Source organism: Somniosus microcephalus, chromosome 23 (genome assembly GCF_052327205.1).
Source record: "Somniosus microcephalus isolate GS21.2 chromosome 23, FLI_Smic_1.0, whole genome shotgun sequence".
Taxonomy (NCBI): Eukaryota; Metazoa; Chordata; class Chondrichthyes; order Squaliformes; family Somniosidae; genus Somniosus; species Somniosus microcephalus.
The window spans coordinates 7,373,610-7,390,666 of NC_141009.1; the positions used below are offsets into that span (position 1 = coordinate 7,373,610).

Sequence of the window (17,057 nt, forward strand, 5' to 3'; positions counted from 1 at the left end):
AACCTACCCTCTCACGGTGAGCAATGCCACGGGACAGCTCAGTGTGTGAAATGATACCACAGTGCAGTCCAATTTAAACTACTCGGAGCCCCCAACAAAGTACAAAATATGGGTGAAGAACAGAGCTTTTCTGGAAAGAAGTCACCTTAGTGAGTCCCATTTTACAGACATGTTTTCTGCCTTTCATTTTTCTAACTGACTGGATAGGAACTGGGGTTGGGATTGGTGCTGAAGTGGAAGTTGAACATAAGAACATAAGAAATAGGAGCAAGAGTCGGCCATTCGGCCCCTCGAGCCTGCTGCGCCATTCAATAAGATCATGGCTGATCTTCGACCTCAGCTCCACTTTCCCGCCCGATCTCCATACCCCTCGATTTCCCCGAGAGTCCAAAAATCTATCGATCACAGTCTTGAATATACTCAAAGACTCAGCATCCACAGTCCTTTGGGGTAGAGAATTCCAAAGATTCACCACCCTCTAAGTGAAGAAATTCCTCCTCATCTCGGTCTTAAATGGCCTTATCCTGAGACTGTGTCCCCTAGTTCTAGACACTCCAGCCAGGGGAAAAAGCCTCTCAGCATCTACCCTGTCAATCCCCCTCAGAATCTTATGTTTCAATGAGATCACCTCTCATTCTTCTAAACTCCAGAGAGTATCGGCCCAATCTACTCAATCTCTCCTCATAGGACAATCCTCTCATCCCAGGGATCAATCTAGTTGGAAGTGGGGCTGGTGTTGGGGTTGGGATTGTGGCAGGGGCTGGGATTGGGACTGGGGATAGAGTTAGGATTGGGGCTGGGGCTGATGTTGTGGCTTGTATTGGGGTTGGGATTGTGTTTGGGTTGGGATTTGTGCTGGGTCTGGTGTTGGGATTGGGATTGGGATTGGGGCTGGGGTAAGTACTGGAGTCTGGTTTTGGAATTGGGGTTGGGGTTGGGCTAGGTACTGGTGAAGAGTTAACGTTGATTCCTGTATTGTTGGGACATTGTGAATTTAAAATGAAAAGGCAGCCTGTGCAGAAATCGATGCAAAAGCCCAAATATAACTGATGAGAACAAAATGAGTAAACTTAAACAATCCTTGAATAAAGACTGTTGCCATTAGAAATCATTGGGACCGAAACATGTCTGTGTGAAGCAGGACTTCGAGAAAGCTTGGACACTGATAAGAGCAGCCTACGCATTCCAGTCTGGAACAAGTGCGTTAGAAGGACAGGCTGTGGGTGAAGGGTTGCACCTGGCTTAACCTCTAGGGAAGTTGAGAGACACCAAACAGTCAAGCGTCCATCATTAATACCGAGCAACGGTGGGTGATTGGGCAAAATAGAGCTTCCCCTAACTTTTACTTGCGCTGTAACTGGCAGAAGCAACATAAAAAGATGACATTGGGGCAGGTGTGCCACTGCAGTCGGAGGAGCCCTCAGAAGCTTCGCTGAGAAAAGGACGTCCAAAAAACGAAGAAACTTCAAGAGCTACAAGGGAGCTGGTCACTCTACTGCCTTGCTGCGGAGATCCTGGAGTCTGAAGGTTGTGTGGAAATGCAAATGGTACAGAGTGGAGTGACTTTCTTTGGCTAGCGACTATCCAGGTTCACGAATCAGTGAAACATCTCCTTTCCCTACACTGGGGTTTGGTGTTGGGTTTGGGTTTGGTGTTGGGGTAGGTACCAGGGGGTTGGGTCTTGGGCTGGAATTAGGGTTGGTGTTGGGTTTGGGTTAGGTGTTGGGGTAGGTACCAGGGGGTTGGGTCTTGGGCTGGAATTAGGGTTGGTGTTGGGGTAGGTACCAGGGGGTTGGGTCTTGGGCTGGAATTAGGGTTGGTGTTGGGGTAGGTACCAGGGGGTTGGGTCTTGGGCTGGAATTAGGGTTAGGTGTTGGGGTAGGTACCAGGGGGTTGGGTCTTGGGCTGGAATTAGGGTTGGTGTTGGGTTTGGGTTTGGTGTTGGGGTAGGTACCAGGGGGTTGGGTCTTGGGCTGGAATTAGGGTTGGTGTTGGGTTTGGGTTAGGTGTTGGGGTAGGTACCAGGGGGTTGGGTCTTGGGCTGGAATTAGGGTTGGTTTTGGGTTTTGGGGTTGAGTTTTGGGGGGGGTTTGTGTTTGTTTCTGGGATGTGGGTGGCACTGGCAAGGCCGGCATTTATTGCCCATCCCTAGTTGCCCTCGAGAAGGTGGTGGTGAGCCACCTTCTTGAACCGCTGCAGTCCGTGTGGTGAAGGTGCTCCCACAGCGCTGTTTGGGAGGGAGTGCCAGGATTTTGACCCAGCGACGATGAAGGAACGGCGATATATTTCCAAGTCTGGATGGTGTGTGACTTGGAGGGGAACTTGGAGGTGGTGGTGTTCCCATGCGCCTGCTGCCCTTGTCCTTCTGGGTGGACGAGGTCGCGGGTTTGAGAGGTGCTGCCGAAGAAGCCTTGGCGAGTTGCTGCAGTGCATCTTGTAGATGGTCCGCACTGCAGCCATGGTGCGCCGGTGGTGGAGGGAGTGAATGTTTAAGGTGGTGGATGGGGTGCCAATCAAGTGGGCTGCTTCTTCCTGGATGGTGTCAAGCTTCTTGAGTCGTGCTGGAGCTGCACTCATCCCGGCAAGTGGAGAGTATTCCATCACAATCCTGACTTGTGCCTTGTAGATGGTGGAAAGGCTTTGGGGAGTCGGGAGGTGAGACACTCGCCACAGAATACCCAGCCTCTGACCTGCTCTTGTTGCCACATTGGCCCAGAAATTCGGGTCGGGGGCTTCCCGCGGGTGCAAGCCCCTGACCTGCACTTACCTTGCGCGCCGGCCGTGGAGCTGTGGGCCCCCATGGAATTCCGATCCTGGGTCTGCTCCAGCTGCCGGTGCACAGTGCTTGTGTGTCCCAGGGGCGCAGTTAGTTCGATGCATCCCCTGGGATCACGTGGGCCATGGGGAGCCAATCGTAGCAGGGAATGCTCCATTCATAAGCTTGACAGGAAGTGCTGTCAAAACTTATAAATACTACGGGCCCAAAACATCACTAAATTTTCAAATAAATTTAAAAAAAACATCACATTTTTAAAATAAACTATAAATTACATGAAATAACTATTTTAAACAATAATGTATATTTTTAAAAAAAATTATTTTATTTTCTAACGGGGCTAAAAATAAACATACCTTTCTTTAAAGTATTTAAAAATAATAAACCTGTGGAAAAAATGTTTTAATTTTAATTAATTCACCACTTACCTTGTAAAAAGCAGGCCTTGCGACTGCTTTTTAAATGTGTAACTTATGGAGACTTACCCTCCCGGGAAAACCTGGAAAAAAAACGCAAGTTCGATGCGCACGCGCAGCCTCTCCCACGCACGCGTTCAACCTCTGAACCCCTGCTTTCAGGGGAACGGAAGTGCCGGTTTCCCGCGCGTACTCACCCGTGGAGACCCGAATTTCTGCCCCATTATTTATGTGGCTGGTCAGTTAAGTTTCTGGTCAATGGTGACCAGGATATTGATTACTTGCCACTTATCAGCCCAAGCCTGAATGTTGCCCAGGTCTTGATGTTTACGGGCATGGACTGCTTCATTATCTGAGGAGCAATGAAGGGTTTGGGGCTGGGGTTAGGATTGGTGTTGGGTTTTGGGGTAGGTGCTGGGGGTTGGGGCTGGATCCTGGTCTGTGGTTAGGGTTTAGGCTGGGGATTGGGGTTGGGGTCGGTGTTGAGTTCTGGGCTGGGGATTGGTGTTGACTTCTGGGCTGGGGGTTGGGGTTGAGTTCTGGGCTGGGGATTGGGGTCGGTGTTGAGTTCTGGGCTGGGGATTGGTGTTGAGTTCTGGGCTGGGGCTGGGGATTGGGGTCGGTGTTGAGTTCTGGGCTGGGGATTGGTGTTGAGTTCTGGGCTGGGGGTTGGGGTTGAGTTCTGGGCTGGGGATTGGGGTCGGTGTTGAGTTCTGGGCTGGGGATTGGTGTTGAGTTCTGGGCTGGGGCTGGGGATTGGGGTCGGTGTTGAGTTCTGGGCTGGGGATTGGTGTTGAGTTCTGGGCTGGGGCTGGGGATTGGGGTCGGTGTTGAGTTCTGGGCTGGGGCTGTGCCCGGTACCAGCTGCAGTTTCGCTCTCTTCCCGCAGCGGGCGTGTCTGCCCCGGGACATTGACTCAAGTGAGAGCCGCGGCTCCCTGCGAGAAGTCTGAGAGTCTGGGACCTCCTCACATCACAAGATGCCTTCGAGACAACAGGCTCAGGGTAAGAATCTTTAACTTGCGACCAGTGTCCGGGGAGGGGAAGCGGTCCCTCGACGAGCTCCTGGACTGAATCATCTTTCTCCCATTCACACTTACAGGAGGGAAGATGTTCGGGTTATTGAGAGCGGAGCAGGAGGAGCGGCTACACAGTGTGAACCAGGTGAGGGACAGGGTGAACCAGGTGAGGGACAGGGTGAATAGGGACAGTGTGAACCAGGTGAGGGACAGGGTGAATAGGGACAGTGTGAACCAGGTGAGGGACAGGGTGAATAGGGACAGTGTGAACCAGGTGAGGGACAGTGTGAACAGGGACAGTGTGAACCAGGTGAGGACAGGGTGAACAGGGACAGGGTGAACAGGGACAGGGACAGTGTGAACAGGGACAGTGTGAACCAGGTGAGGGACAGGGTGAACAGGGACAGGGTGAACAGGGACAGGGTGAACAGGGGCAGTGTGAACAGGGACAGTGTGAACCAGGTGAGGACAGGGTGAACAGGGACAGTGTGACCCAGGTGAGGACAGTGTGAACAGGGACAGTGTGAACCAGGTGAGGGACAGGGTGAACGGGGACAGTGTGAACCAGGTGAGGGACAGTGTGAACAGGGGGACAGTGTGAACAGGGACAGTGTGAACAGGGACAGTGTGAACCAGGTGAGGGACAGGGTGAACAGGGGGACAGTGTGAACAGGGACAGTGTGAACCAGGTGAGGACAGGGTGAACAGGGATAGTGTGGACGGGGTGAACAGGGACAGTGTGAACAGGGACAGTGTGAGCCAGGTGAGGACAGGGTGAACAGGGACAGTGTGAACCAGGTGAGGACAGGGTGAACAGGGACAGTGTGAGCCAGGTGAGGACAGGGTGAACAGGGATAGTGTGGACAGGGTGAACAGGGACAGTGTGAACAGGGACAGTGTGAGCCAGGTGAGGACAGGGTGAACAGGGACAGTGTGAGCCAGGTGAGGACAGGGTGAACAGGGATAGTGTGGACAGGGTGAACAGGGACAGTGTGAACAGGGACAGTGTGAACCAGGTGAGGACAGGGTGAACAGGGACAGTGTGAGCCAGGTGAGGACAGGGTGAACAGGGATAGTGTGGACAGGGTGAACAGGGACAGTGTGAACAGGGACAGTGTGAGCCAGGTGAGGACAGGGTGAACAGGGACAGTGTGAGCCAGGTGAGGACAGGGTGAACAGGGACAGGGTGGACAGGGTGAACAGGGACAGGGTGAACAGGGACAGTGTGAGCCAGGTGAGGACAGGGTGAACAGGGACAGGGTGGACAGGGACAGGTTGAACAGGGACAGGTTGAACAGGGACAGGGTGGACAGGGACAGTGTGGACAGGGACAGTGTGGACAGGGACAGGGACAGGGTGAACAGGGACAGGGTGAACAGGGACAGGGTGGACAGGGTGGACAGGGACAGGGTGGACAGGGACAGGGTGAACAGGGACAGGGTGGACAGGGACAGGGTGGACAGGGACAGGGTGGACAGGGTGGACAGGGACAGGGTGGACAGGGTGGACAGGGACAGGGTGGACAGGGACAGGGTGGACAGGGACTGTGTGAGGGATCCCGGGCTCCTCTCCCCTTTGCCTTATGTTGGTCTCTCGGACCTTGTCTCTGCTCGTTATCTTTGTCTGTCTTTTCCAGTCTGTGAGACTCTCCCTCTTTTACTCTCTCCCCTCTGTCACTGTCTCTCTCTTCCTGTGTGTCTTTCTCTCTCTCTCTCTCTCTCTCTCTCTCCTTTTAAGTTTACACTTTCTCTTTCTCTCTCTCTCTTTCTTTGCTTTGTCTTTTACGCTCTCCCTCGCTTTGTCTATTTTTCTTATACTCTTCTCTTTGGGGGAACCAGTGGATGTGGTGTATTTGGATTTTCAGAAGGCATTCGATAAGGTGCCACACAAGAGGTTATTAAACAAAATTAGGGCTCGGGATTGGGGGTAATATATTAGCATGGATTGAGGCTTGGTTAACGGACAGAAAACAGAGAGTAGGAATAAATGGGTCATTTTCGGGTTGGCAGGCTGTAACTGGTGGGGTACCGCAAGGATCAGTGCTTGGGCCTCAGCTATTCACAATCTATATCAATGATTTGGATGAGGGGACCAAATGTAATATGTCCAAGTTTGCTGATGATACAAAGCTAGGTGGGAATGTAAGTTGTGAGGAGGATGCAAGGAGGCTTCAAGGGGATGTAGACAGGCTAATTGAGTGGGCAAGAACATGGCAAATGGAATATAATGTGGAGAAATGTGAAGTTATCCACTTTGGTAGGAAAAATAGAAAAGCAGAGTATTTTTCAAATGGCGAGTGATTGGGAAATGTTGGTGTTCAGAGGGACCTGGGTGTCCTTGTACACGAATCACTGAAAGTTAACATGCAGGTACAGCAAGCAATTAGGAAAGCAAATGGTATGTTGGCCTTTATTAAAAGAGGATTTGAGTAAGAGTAAAGACGTCTTACTGCAATTATATAGGGCCCTGGTGAGACCACACCTGGAGTATTGTGTACAGTTTTGGTCTCCTTCCCTAAGGAAGGATATACTTACCATAGAGGGAGTGCAACGAAGGTTCACCAGACTGGTTCCTGGGATGGGGGGATTGTCCTATGAGGAAAGATTGAGTAGACTAGGTCTATATTCTCCAGAGTTTAGAAACATTGAAACATACAAAATTCTTACAGGGCTTGACAGGGTAGATGCAGGGAGGATGTTTCCCCTGGCTGGAGAGTCTAGAACACGGGGCCACAGTCTCAGAATAAGGGGTCGGCCATTTAGGACTGAGATGAGGAGGAATTTCTTCACTCAGAGGGTGGTGAATCATTAGAATTCTCTACCCCAGAGGACTGTGGAGGCTCAGTCGTTGAGTATATTCAAGGCAGAGATCGATAGATTTTTGGATATTAAGGGAATCAAGGGATATGGGGATAGTGCAGGAAACTGGAGTTGAGGTCGAAGATCAGCCATGATATTATTGAATGGCGGAGCAGGCTCGAGGGGCCGCATGGCCGACTCCTGCTCCTATTTCTTATGTTCTTTCTTTCTCTCCCTGTCTCTCTCTCTTTCTCTTGCTTTTACTTTCTCTCTTTTTCTCTCTTTCTCTTTCTCTACACTTACTTTCTCTCTCTCTTTCTCATTTTTACTTCTCTCTTTCTTACTGTCTCTTTCTTGCTCTCTCTCAATTTCAATTCAATTCAATTCAAATCGCTTGATTGGCATGACAAGTTACATCTTATGTTGCCATTTCTCTCTCTCTCTCTCTCTCTCTCTCTCTGTCCTCCCCCTCTCTCTCTCTCTCTCTCTCTCTCTCTCTCTCTCTGTCCTCCCCCTCTCTCGCTCTCTCTCTGTCCTCTCTCTCGCTCTCTCTCTCTCTCTCTCTCTCTCTCTCTGTCCTCCCCTCCCCTCTATCTCTCTTTAAATATGTTTAAAACGACACTGCTGATTCCCGAGCTCGGTCAGTCAGTGTGAAACACTCCGTCAGATCTTGGTGACCTGGTGAAGTTATGCCACACCCAGCGTTTGTTCTGAACTTGAATTTGCCTTCATTTCGTTCTGTCTAATTGTTTTATCGAAATTAAACTCCAGTGACTATCTGACCCAGAACAGTAAGTCCCACTTTCACCAGCCGCTGTTGGCCAATAAGGAGTTTTGGGCTGGATTCTCGAGGCCAGGGCTGTCTGAGTTTACTGTGTGGATTGAACCCATCACAGCACAAGCCTCAGGTAGCTGTGCAGCTCCCAGTCCTGTCACTGTCTCTCTGCCCCTGGAGCTGGCTTCATTTCCCTGCAGTAGCACCTGTGCCTCTGGGCCAGACATAGATACAACTACTGGGGGAGGGAGGAAGGGGTGGAGGTGAGGGTAAAGGGGGAGGCGGAAAGAAAGAAAGTCTTGCATTTATACAGCGCTTTTCACGACCACTGGATGTCTCAAAGCGCTTTACATAAATGAAGTACTATTTGAAGTGAAGTCTCTGTTGTAATGTGGGAGATGTGGCAGCCAATTTGCACACAGCAAGCTCCCACAAACAGCAACGTGATAATGACCAGGTCATCTGTTTTAGTGACTTTGGTTGAATGATAAATATTGGCCAGGACACTGGGGAGAACTCCCGGGCTCTTCTTTGAAATAGTGCCATGGGATCTTTTACGTCCACCTGAGGGGGCAGACGGGGCCTCGGTTTAATGTCTCATCTGAAAGACGGCACCTCCGACAGTGCGGTCTTCCTCAGTACTGCCCCTCCGACAGTGCGGCGCTCCCTCAGTACCGCCCCTCCGACAGTGCGGCACTCCCTCAGTACTGCCCCTCCGACAGTGCGGCGCTCCCTCAGTACTGCCCGTCCGACAGTGCGGCACTCCCTCAGTACTGCCCCTCCGACAGTGCAGCGCTCCCTCAGTACTGCCCCTCCGACAGTGCAGCGCTCCCTCAGTGCTGCCCCTCCGACAGTGCGGCGCTCCCTCAGTACTGCCCGTCCGACAGTGCGGCACTCCCTCAGTACTGCCCCTCCGACAGTGCGGCACTCCCTCAGTACTGCCCCTCCGACAGTGCGGCACTCCCTCAGTACTGCCCCCCTCCGACAGTGCGGCACTCCCTCAGTACTGCCCGTCCGACAGTGCGGCACTCCCTCAGTACTGCCCCTCCGACAGTGCGGCACTCCCTCAGTGCTGCACTGGGAGTGTCAGCCTAGATTTTTGTGCTCCAGTCTCTGGAGTGGGGACTTGAACCCACAACTTCCATGACTCAGAGGTGAGGGTGCTGCCCACTGAGCCACGGCTGACGCTGTGGAGGGGTGGTGGGGAGGGGGCGTTTCTTACATTACAACAGTGCCTGCTCTCCAAAAGTACCTCATTGTCTGTCGGGAGCTTTGGGACGTACCAAGGTTGTGAAAGGCGCTATATAAATGCAAGTTCTTTGTCCTTTGTTCCTAGCATGTGATTGCTCAATGGATTTATCATTGTACACATCGCTGGAGCTGGCCTGGAGGGTTGTAGTACCAGCTGGGTTAAGTGTGTGCTGTGCAGCACAGGCACTTAGCAATGCAAATATGCTGTGCGAGGGCCAGAAACTGGTGACTGTATCCGAGCTTTGATCTATCCTCAGTGCTGCGATGTTGGGCTCCAGTAAAAAATGTTCCTTTATCCAAAAATGTTTCACAAAACCCTGTTGTGTAGGTGCAGTAGTTTAACCTCTTCACATACCAAAACTGGGCCCGTCTTCTACGCATGTGGCAGCTACGGCCGTTTCGTAGAAACCTACAGCACAGGAGGAGGCCGTTCGGCCCGTCGTGCCTGTGCCGGCTCTTTGAACGAGTAGTCGTGCTTCGCCCCACTCCCCTGCCTTTTGTCCGTAACCCTGTCAGTTCCTCATCCTCCGGTACCCGCCCCACTCCCTCTTACAATTAGTGATGGAATCAGCTTCCACCACCTGTTCAGGTCGCGCGTTCCCGATCCCCGACAACTCTCTGAGTGGAAAAAGTTTTCCTCACCTCCAGTGTTCCATGTCATTTTTTTTTGGGTGCGCGGTGGTCCCTTCAACGGGCTGCGTGGCCCATTCAAATTTTCGCTCATGCGCGGTTTCTCGTGGGACGCCCAGACCGCTGCGTGGCTTACTGGGGAATGTTGCTCGACTCCCCTCCAGATCTTTTGCCAATGATTTTGAATCTCTGACCTCTGGTTATTGACCCACTCGCCCGAGGGAATCGTTCTTCTCTCTTTATTCTATCAAAACCTCTCATCATCTGGAAAACCTCCATTAGGTCACCTCTTAACCTTCTCTGTTCCAAGGAGAACAGTCCGAACTTTTCCAACACCTCCACCTAACTGAAGTCCCTCATCCCGGGTAACATAGAAACATAGAAGATAGGAGCAGGAGTAGGCCATTCGGCCCCTTGAGCCTGCTCTGCCATTCAATGAGATCATGGCTGATCATCCAAACTCAGTACCCTGTCCCTGCTTTCTCCCCATATCCCTTGATCCCTTTAGCCTTAAGAAATATATCCAACTCCTTCTTGAATATATTTAATGAGTTGGCCTCCACTGCCTTCTGTGGTAGAGAATTCCACAGGTTCACCACTCTCTGGGTGAAGAAATTCCTCCTCATCTCAGTCCTGAATGGCTTACCCCTTATCCTTAGACTGTGACCCCTGGTTCTGGACTCCCCCGCCATCGGGGACATCCTTCCTGCATCTAGTCTGTCTAGTCCTGTTAGAATTTTATACGTTTCAATGAGATCCCCTCTCATTCTTCTAAACTCTAGCGAGTATAAGCCTAATCGACCCAATCTCTCTTCATACGTCATTCCTGCCATCCCAGGTATCAGTCTGGTGAATCTTCGCTGCACTCCCTCCATGGCAAGAACATCCTTCCTCAGATAAGGCGACCAAAACTGCACACAATACTCAAGGTGTGGTCTCACCAAGGCCCTGTACAACTGCAGCAAGACATCCTTGCTCCTGTACTCGAACCCTCTCGCTATGAAGGCCAACATACCATTTGCCTTCTTAACCGCCTGCTGCACCTGCATGCTTACCTTCAGCGACTGGTGCACAAGGACACCCAGGTCTCGTTGCACTTCCCCTTTTCCCAATCTATTGCTGTTCAGATAATCTGTCTTCCTGTTTTTGCCACCAAAGTGGATAACCTCACATTTATCCACATTATACTGCATCTGCCATGCATCTGCCCAATCACCCAACCTGTCCAACAACCTGGTAAACCTTCTCTGTACCCTTTCTAAAGACCATTTGCACGGAAACAATTTATAGATAAGGACCTAGAAGTTAGACCACACAGAACCCGTATTCCGGGCGCTACTTGATCTACTGAGGCCCCAATATGGTGGGCAGGAAGCGCGCCCACGTTTCCGGTCGGAAGTGCGGCGTCCGCCATATTGGGGAAGGACAAACAAGAGGCGTCCTTTACTCACACCTAAAGCAGGCGTTGGGCATAAACAAATAAGGGGCCGTTATAATGCCCTGCTTGAGGCTCCCCTCTCTAAGACGGGGTCACCCTGAGGCAGCCAGCACCATCGTAAGCCACCCTCACAGGAAAATCGAGCCTGGGGACCACCTGCAACAGAGAGAGTAAGTGACTTACCTTCCGAAACACGGGCACGCCCAAATCTCTGGCAGTTTTAGAAGGGCAGGAGTGTGACGACGTGTAATGTGCGATACATTCTGCTGCGACGGTGGACAGTTGTGACCTTTTAAGTCTAATCGTTGTGCAAACAGAGCCTCGGGTCAGTCAGAGTTCAATTGTTTGGTGAGGAGTTGTGCGGCTTGTTAAATTGCTCGTAAGTTTCGAGCTGGAGGTCAGAAGCACCCAGCATTAAGTGGCTGACTTTCTCCTTTTTGTAAGATTGTTTTGTGTGTGTGGCGCAGTGCGACAGATATTGCTGCAAGATGTGTTTTGCCACACGTGCCCCGTGTTTCTCTCAAAAAAGATATCTGTAAGAAAAGGGAAAGAGCCAATCCTTTCCACAGGACAGAGACACTTTCCCACCAACAGGAAATACTTTCCAGAGGATTCCTGCAGTCTCATTCTAAAAATAAAATGTATTAAAAGGAAGCCAATTGTCCTCTAATTGACCCGAGGATCAGCCTAAGAGCAATTAGCCTCTAACTGACCCAGGAAGGCATCTTGTGGCCTGAAAGGATTGTACGATGGTACACACAGCTACAATTCAGCAGCAGAATAATGCATTGCATGTTACATGGCCTAATGTTTGCGTCCTTATAAAACACTGCAACCGTGAGCAATGCCACAGGATATCGTCTAGTTCAATGTAATTTCAGCATTTTTGAGCATGATATAGAAACATAGAAGATAGGAGCAGGAGTAGGCCATTCGGCCCCTCGAGCCTGCTCCGCCATTCAATGAGATCATGGCTGATCATCCAAATTCAGTACCCTGTCCCTGCTTTCTCCCCATATCCCTTGATCCCTTTAGCCTTAAGAAATATATCCAACTCCTTCTTGAATATATTTAATGAGTTGGCCTCCACTGCCTTCTGTGGTAGAGAATTCCACAGGTTCACCACTCTCTGGGTGAAGAAATTCCTCCTCATCTCAGTCCTAAATGGCTTACCCCTTATCCTTAGACTGTGACCCCTGGTTCTGGACTCTCCGACCATCGGGAACATCCTTCCTGCATCTAGTCTGTCTAGTCTTGTTAAAATTTTATAAGTTTCAATGAGATCCCCTCTCATTCTTCTAAACTCCAGTGAGTATAAGCCCAATCGACCCAATCTCTCCTCATACGTCATTCCTGCCATTCCAGGTATCAGCCTGGTGAATCTTCGCTGCACTCCCTCCATGGCAAGAACATCCTTCCTCAGATAAGGCGACCAAAACTGCACACAATATTCAAGATGTGGCCTCACCAAGGCCCTGTATAACTGTAGCAAGACATCCTTGCTCCTGTACTCGAACCCTCTCACTACGAAGGCCAACATACCATTTGCCTTCTTAACCGCCTGCTGCACCTGCATGCTTACCTTCAGCGACTGGTGCACAAGGACACCCAAGTCTTGTTGCAATTCCCCTTCTCCCAATCTATTGCCGTTCAGATAATAATCTGCCTTCCTGTTTCTGCCACCAAAGTGGATAACCTCGTATTTATCCATATTATATTGCATCTGCCATGCTTCTGCCCAATCACCCAACCTGTCCAAATCATAGTGAAGTTTCTCGGCATCCTCCTCATCATATATGATGTAAAAAGACTACTGAACACTTGGTTTGAGTATAAAACAAGGCTTTAATCAACTGTTTCACAACCATGAAATTCTAGTTACATCACTAGTTCCTGGTTACATAAACATCCTGAGCAAGCTGGGCCCACGCCTGAATATTTGTACTCCTTGGACGGCGCCACCAGCTGGCCACCCAGTGTTACTTCATGAGTCATTTCTTCATGAATGATAAGATTCATCATCATGACAATATATAATTGCAATACTCTGGTTTTTGCTAGAGTAAATAATGAGAGACTGTTTCCAGTGGCAGGTGAGTGGGTGACCAGAGGACACAGATTTAAGGTGATTGGCAAAAGAACCAGTGGGCCGATGAGGAGAAATGTTTTTTTTAGCAGCGCGTTGTTGTGATCTGGAACGCGCTGCCTGAAAGGGTGGCGGAAGCAGATTCAACTTTCAAAAGGAAATTGGGTATAGACTTGAAAAGGAAAAATTTGCAGGGCTGTGGGGAAAGAGCGGGGGGGGGGGGCAGTGGGACTAATGGGAGAGCTCGACCAAAGAGCCGGCACAGGCACGATGGGCCGAATGGCTTCATTCTGTGCTGTACGATTCTATGAAGCAACAGAAAAGCCTCAAACATCCGTCTTGCTAATGGCCAGCTCAGTGTCTTTAACGAGCAGGGTAGATAAAGGGGAACCAGTGGATGTAGTATATTTGGATTTCCAAAAGGCATTCGATGAGGTACCATATAAAAGGTTGCTATGCAAGATAAGGGCTCATGGGGTTGGGGGTAATATATTAGCATGGATAGAGGATTGGTTAACGGACTGAAAACAGAGAGTAGGGATAGATGGGTCATTTTTAGGTTGGCAGGCTCTAACTAGTGGGGTGCCGCAACGATCAGTGCTTGGGCCTCAACTATTTACAATCTATATTAATGACCTCGATTAAGGGACCGAGTGCAAAGTATCCAGGTTTGCTGATGATACAAAGCTAGGTGGGACAGTGAGGAGGACACAAAGGGCCAGATTTTCAGTGTGCCGTGAGGCGGGCTTTTAGGTGTGCGGGGGGCAAAAATCCCGAATTCGGGGGTCCCGACACCATCCCGCCCAAAACCCACCTCCACGTAAGTTTCAAAGGAGGCGGGCACCCACCCCACACTGGGACCCGCCGACCCGAGGCGGGAAGGGATTAGTGCCAATTAACTGCCTGTTAGAGCAGGCGGGCCGTCGGGTTGAAAGACTTGGAGGGGTCGCGATGTCGGTGTTCAGGTGAGTGATGGGTGCATGAGTGCAAAGGTAAGTGTGTTTAAAGTGTGTAAAGAAGTTTAAATTACCTGTGCTTACCTTAACAGCCTTTCTTCCTCGAGGCGTCGGGAGTCCATCACTCAGCCGGCACTGAAAGCTGAATGGCTGCGATCTGTCAAAAGTGACAGCCTTCAGCTTTCATTGCCGGCGAGATTTCTAACTGAGTCTGTGTAGAAGGACTCAGGTTAGAAGTCAGATTGTCAGTGTTTGACAGCTTCAAACAGCTGTGAAACACGGATATTTCATCTGTCAACACCTCTTGACAGATGAAATTTCAGTCTGTGACGTCACCTGTTGCCGGGTGGCCCTCAATTGGCCTGCTGAGCCCGCTGGGCGGACTCAACAAGGTCAATCAAGGGAAAATCGCGTGGATTGGACGGATCTCGATGGAGGCGGGACTAAAACCTGAAAGTTGTAGTCCCGCCTCCTTCCCGACTTCTGAATGAAAATCCAGCCCAAAGAGTCTGCAAAGGGATATCGACAGGTTAAGTGAGTGGGCAGTGCGGTGGCAGATGGAGTTTAATGTGGGGAAATGTGAGGTTACTCACTTTGGTAGGAAGAATAGAATATTTTTTAAATGGTGAGAAACTTTCAAATGTTGATGTTGAGAGAGATTTGGGTGTCCTCGTGCAAGAAACACAGAGCTAGCATGCAGGTAGAGCAAGCAATAGGAAGGCAAACGGCATGTTGGCCTTTATTGTAAGGGGGTTGGAGTATAAGAGTAAGGAAGTCTTGCTACAATTGTACAGGGCCTTGGTGAGACCACACCTGGAGTACTGGGCACAGATTTGGTCTCCTTCTCTAAGGAAGGATTTACTGCAGCGAAGGTTCAGTGGCTGGGATTGCGGCAACTTGGAGGCGGGATCTACATTTAAACTTTAACCCCTTGCCCAACCCTTTCCTGCCTGTCACGGGGTCGGGCGCGGAGGAGATGCCGGGGTTAAATTGAGGCCCACACGTTTGAACAGTGGAATCCCCCAGCATCAATGTGGGGGGTTTAATAGGTGATTTTAGGGCCAACATGACACTGACGTCACGGAAACCTGTATCCAGTAGCGGTTACTCTGAGTGTCGGATTCGAGCTGGAGTCGGCTGAAATCCACTCCAGCCCAGGGTAGCTTGAGCCTGGAGCCGAGGTGCGTGCCCCCGCCCCCCCGTGTCCTGTCAACACATACCAGGCCCAGCTTGTTCGCCCTGCTGTGAGCGTTCAACCCAACAGAGGCAGCTGTGCTAATCAGCCTCTGCTGAGCCTGGATTATGTCACCGAGCTTCCTGCAGATCTGGCTCTAGTGCAGAGTAAGTGGCCTTTGATCCCCAATTAACCATAAGGACAGGATGTGTCGGCTCCAGGGACTTGAGCTCAGAATCCAGGCCGACGCTCCCAGCGCAGTACTGAGGGTGCCCCACACTGTCGGAGGGGCAGTACTGAGGGAGCGCCACGCTGTCGGAGGGGCAGTACCGAGGGAGCGCCGCACTGTCGGAGGGGCAGTACTGAGGGAGCGCCGCACTGTCGGAGGGGCAGTACTGAGGGAGCGCCGCACTGTCGGAGAGGCAGTACTGAGGGAGCGCCGCACTGTCGGAGGGGCAGTGCTGAGGGAGCGCCGCACTGTAGGAGGGGCAGTACTGAGGGAGTGCCGCACTGTCGGAGGGGCAGTACTGAGGGAGCGCCACACTTTCGGAGGGGCAGTGCTGAGGGAGTGTCACACTGTCGGAGGGGCAGTGCTGAGGGAGCACCGTACTGTTGGAGGGGCAGTACTGAGGGAGTGCCGCACTGTCGGAGGGGCAGTACTGAGGGAGCGCCACACTTTCGGAGGGGCAGTGCTGAGGGAGTGTCACACTGTCGGAGGGGCAGTGCTGAGGGAGCACCGTACTGTTGGAGGGGCAGTACTGAGGGAGCGCCGCACTGTCGGAAGGGCAGTACTGAGGGAATGCCGCACTGTCGGAACGGCAATACTGAGGGAGCGCTGCACTGTCGAAGGGGCAGTACTGAGGGAGCGCTGCACTGTCGGATTGGCAGTGCTGAGGGAGCGCCGCACTGTCGGAGGGGCAGTACTGAGGGAGCATCGCACTGTCGGAGGAGCAGTACTGAGGGAGTGCTGCACTGTCGGAGGGGCAGTACTGAGGGAGCGCTGCACTGTAGAAGGGGCAGTACTGAGGGAGCGCTGCACTGTCGGAGGGGCAGTACTGAGGAAGCGCCGCACTGTCGGAGGGGCAGTGCCGAGTGATGCGCTATCAATTACTCATAAAAGACTGAGAGTTAAGAGAGTAACTAAAGGCTTTTATTAACAAAAGAATGAAGGTCTGCCTCGAGTGGTCGACCGGTCCAGAAATACAAAGGGCTGGGGAGCAGTCACCTTTATACTAGGACTTGTGGGAGGAGTCAGCCGAGGCATGTCCAGGCATGTACACAGTGGAATACAAACAGTGGTTTACCACATTAACTCCTTGTTTAAAATTGAGTCCGGCGGGGTGAAGTGTATTAAAAGTTAGTGTATTGGAGTCTCTCCGGAGGTCTTGTCTGCCGCTGTGATCGGCGTGGCGACGGCAGGGGTAGTGGAGCTTCCGGCGTCGAGTCCTGCGTGGGCTGTGGCACAGGCGTGCCGTCCTCGTAGATGTCGAGCGGGTCGCGGGGCCCAGGCCTGCCATCTGCTGGGGCTGGATATCGGATCGTGGCGGGGGGGTGGTAGTGAGTAGTGGGTTACTGCGGCCCCCGAGGGTGCAAGGTCTCTTATGGAGACTCTGTCCTCCCGCCCGTCCGGGTATGCAATGTAAGCATACTGGGGGTTGGCGTGGAGGAGGTCGACCCTCTCGACCAGGGGGTCCGTTTTATGGGTCCTCACGTGCCTTCTCAGTAGGACCGGCCCTGGG

At 51.6% G+C, this 17,057-nt stretch overlaps 1 protein-coding gene across 2 annotated transcripts in view; it reads left to right on the forward strand.

Annotated features, from left to right (window-relative positions):
• Positions 1-4,053: 4,053 nt before the first annotated feature.
• LOC147101614 (allograft inflammatory factor 1-like) overlaps positions 4,054-17,057 on the forward strand; it is a 50,271-nt gene continuing 37,267 nt past the window's right edge. Inside the window, exons 1-2 of one of the 2 annotated variants that reach the window (XM_085965318.1) lie at positions 4,054-4,196; positions 4,294-4,355. In XM_085965318.1, the coding sequence (XP_085821444.1) occupies positions 4,172-4,196; positions 4,294-4,355 (87 nt within the window). In that variant the 5' untranslated portion in view covers positions 4,054-4,171. The remainder of the gene's footprint in view (positions 4,197-4,293; positions 4,356-17,057) is intronic. The other variant, XM_085965317.1, reaches the window with a different exon arrangement.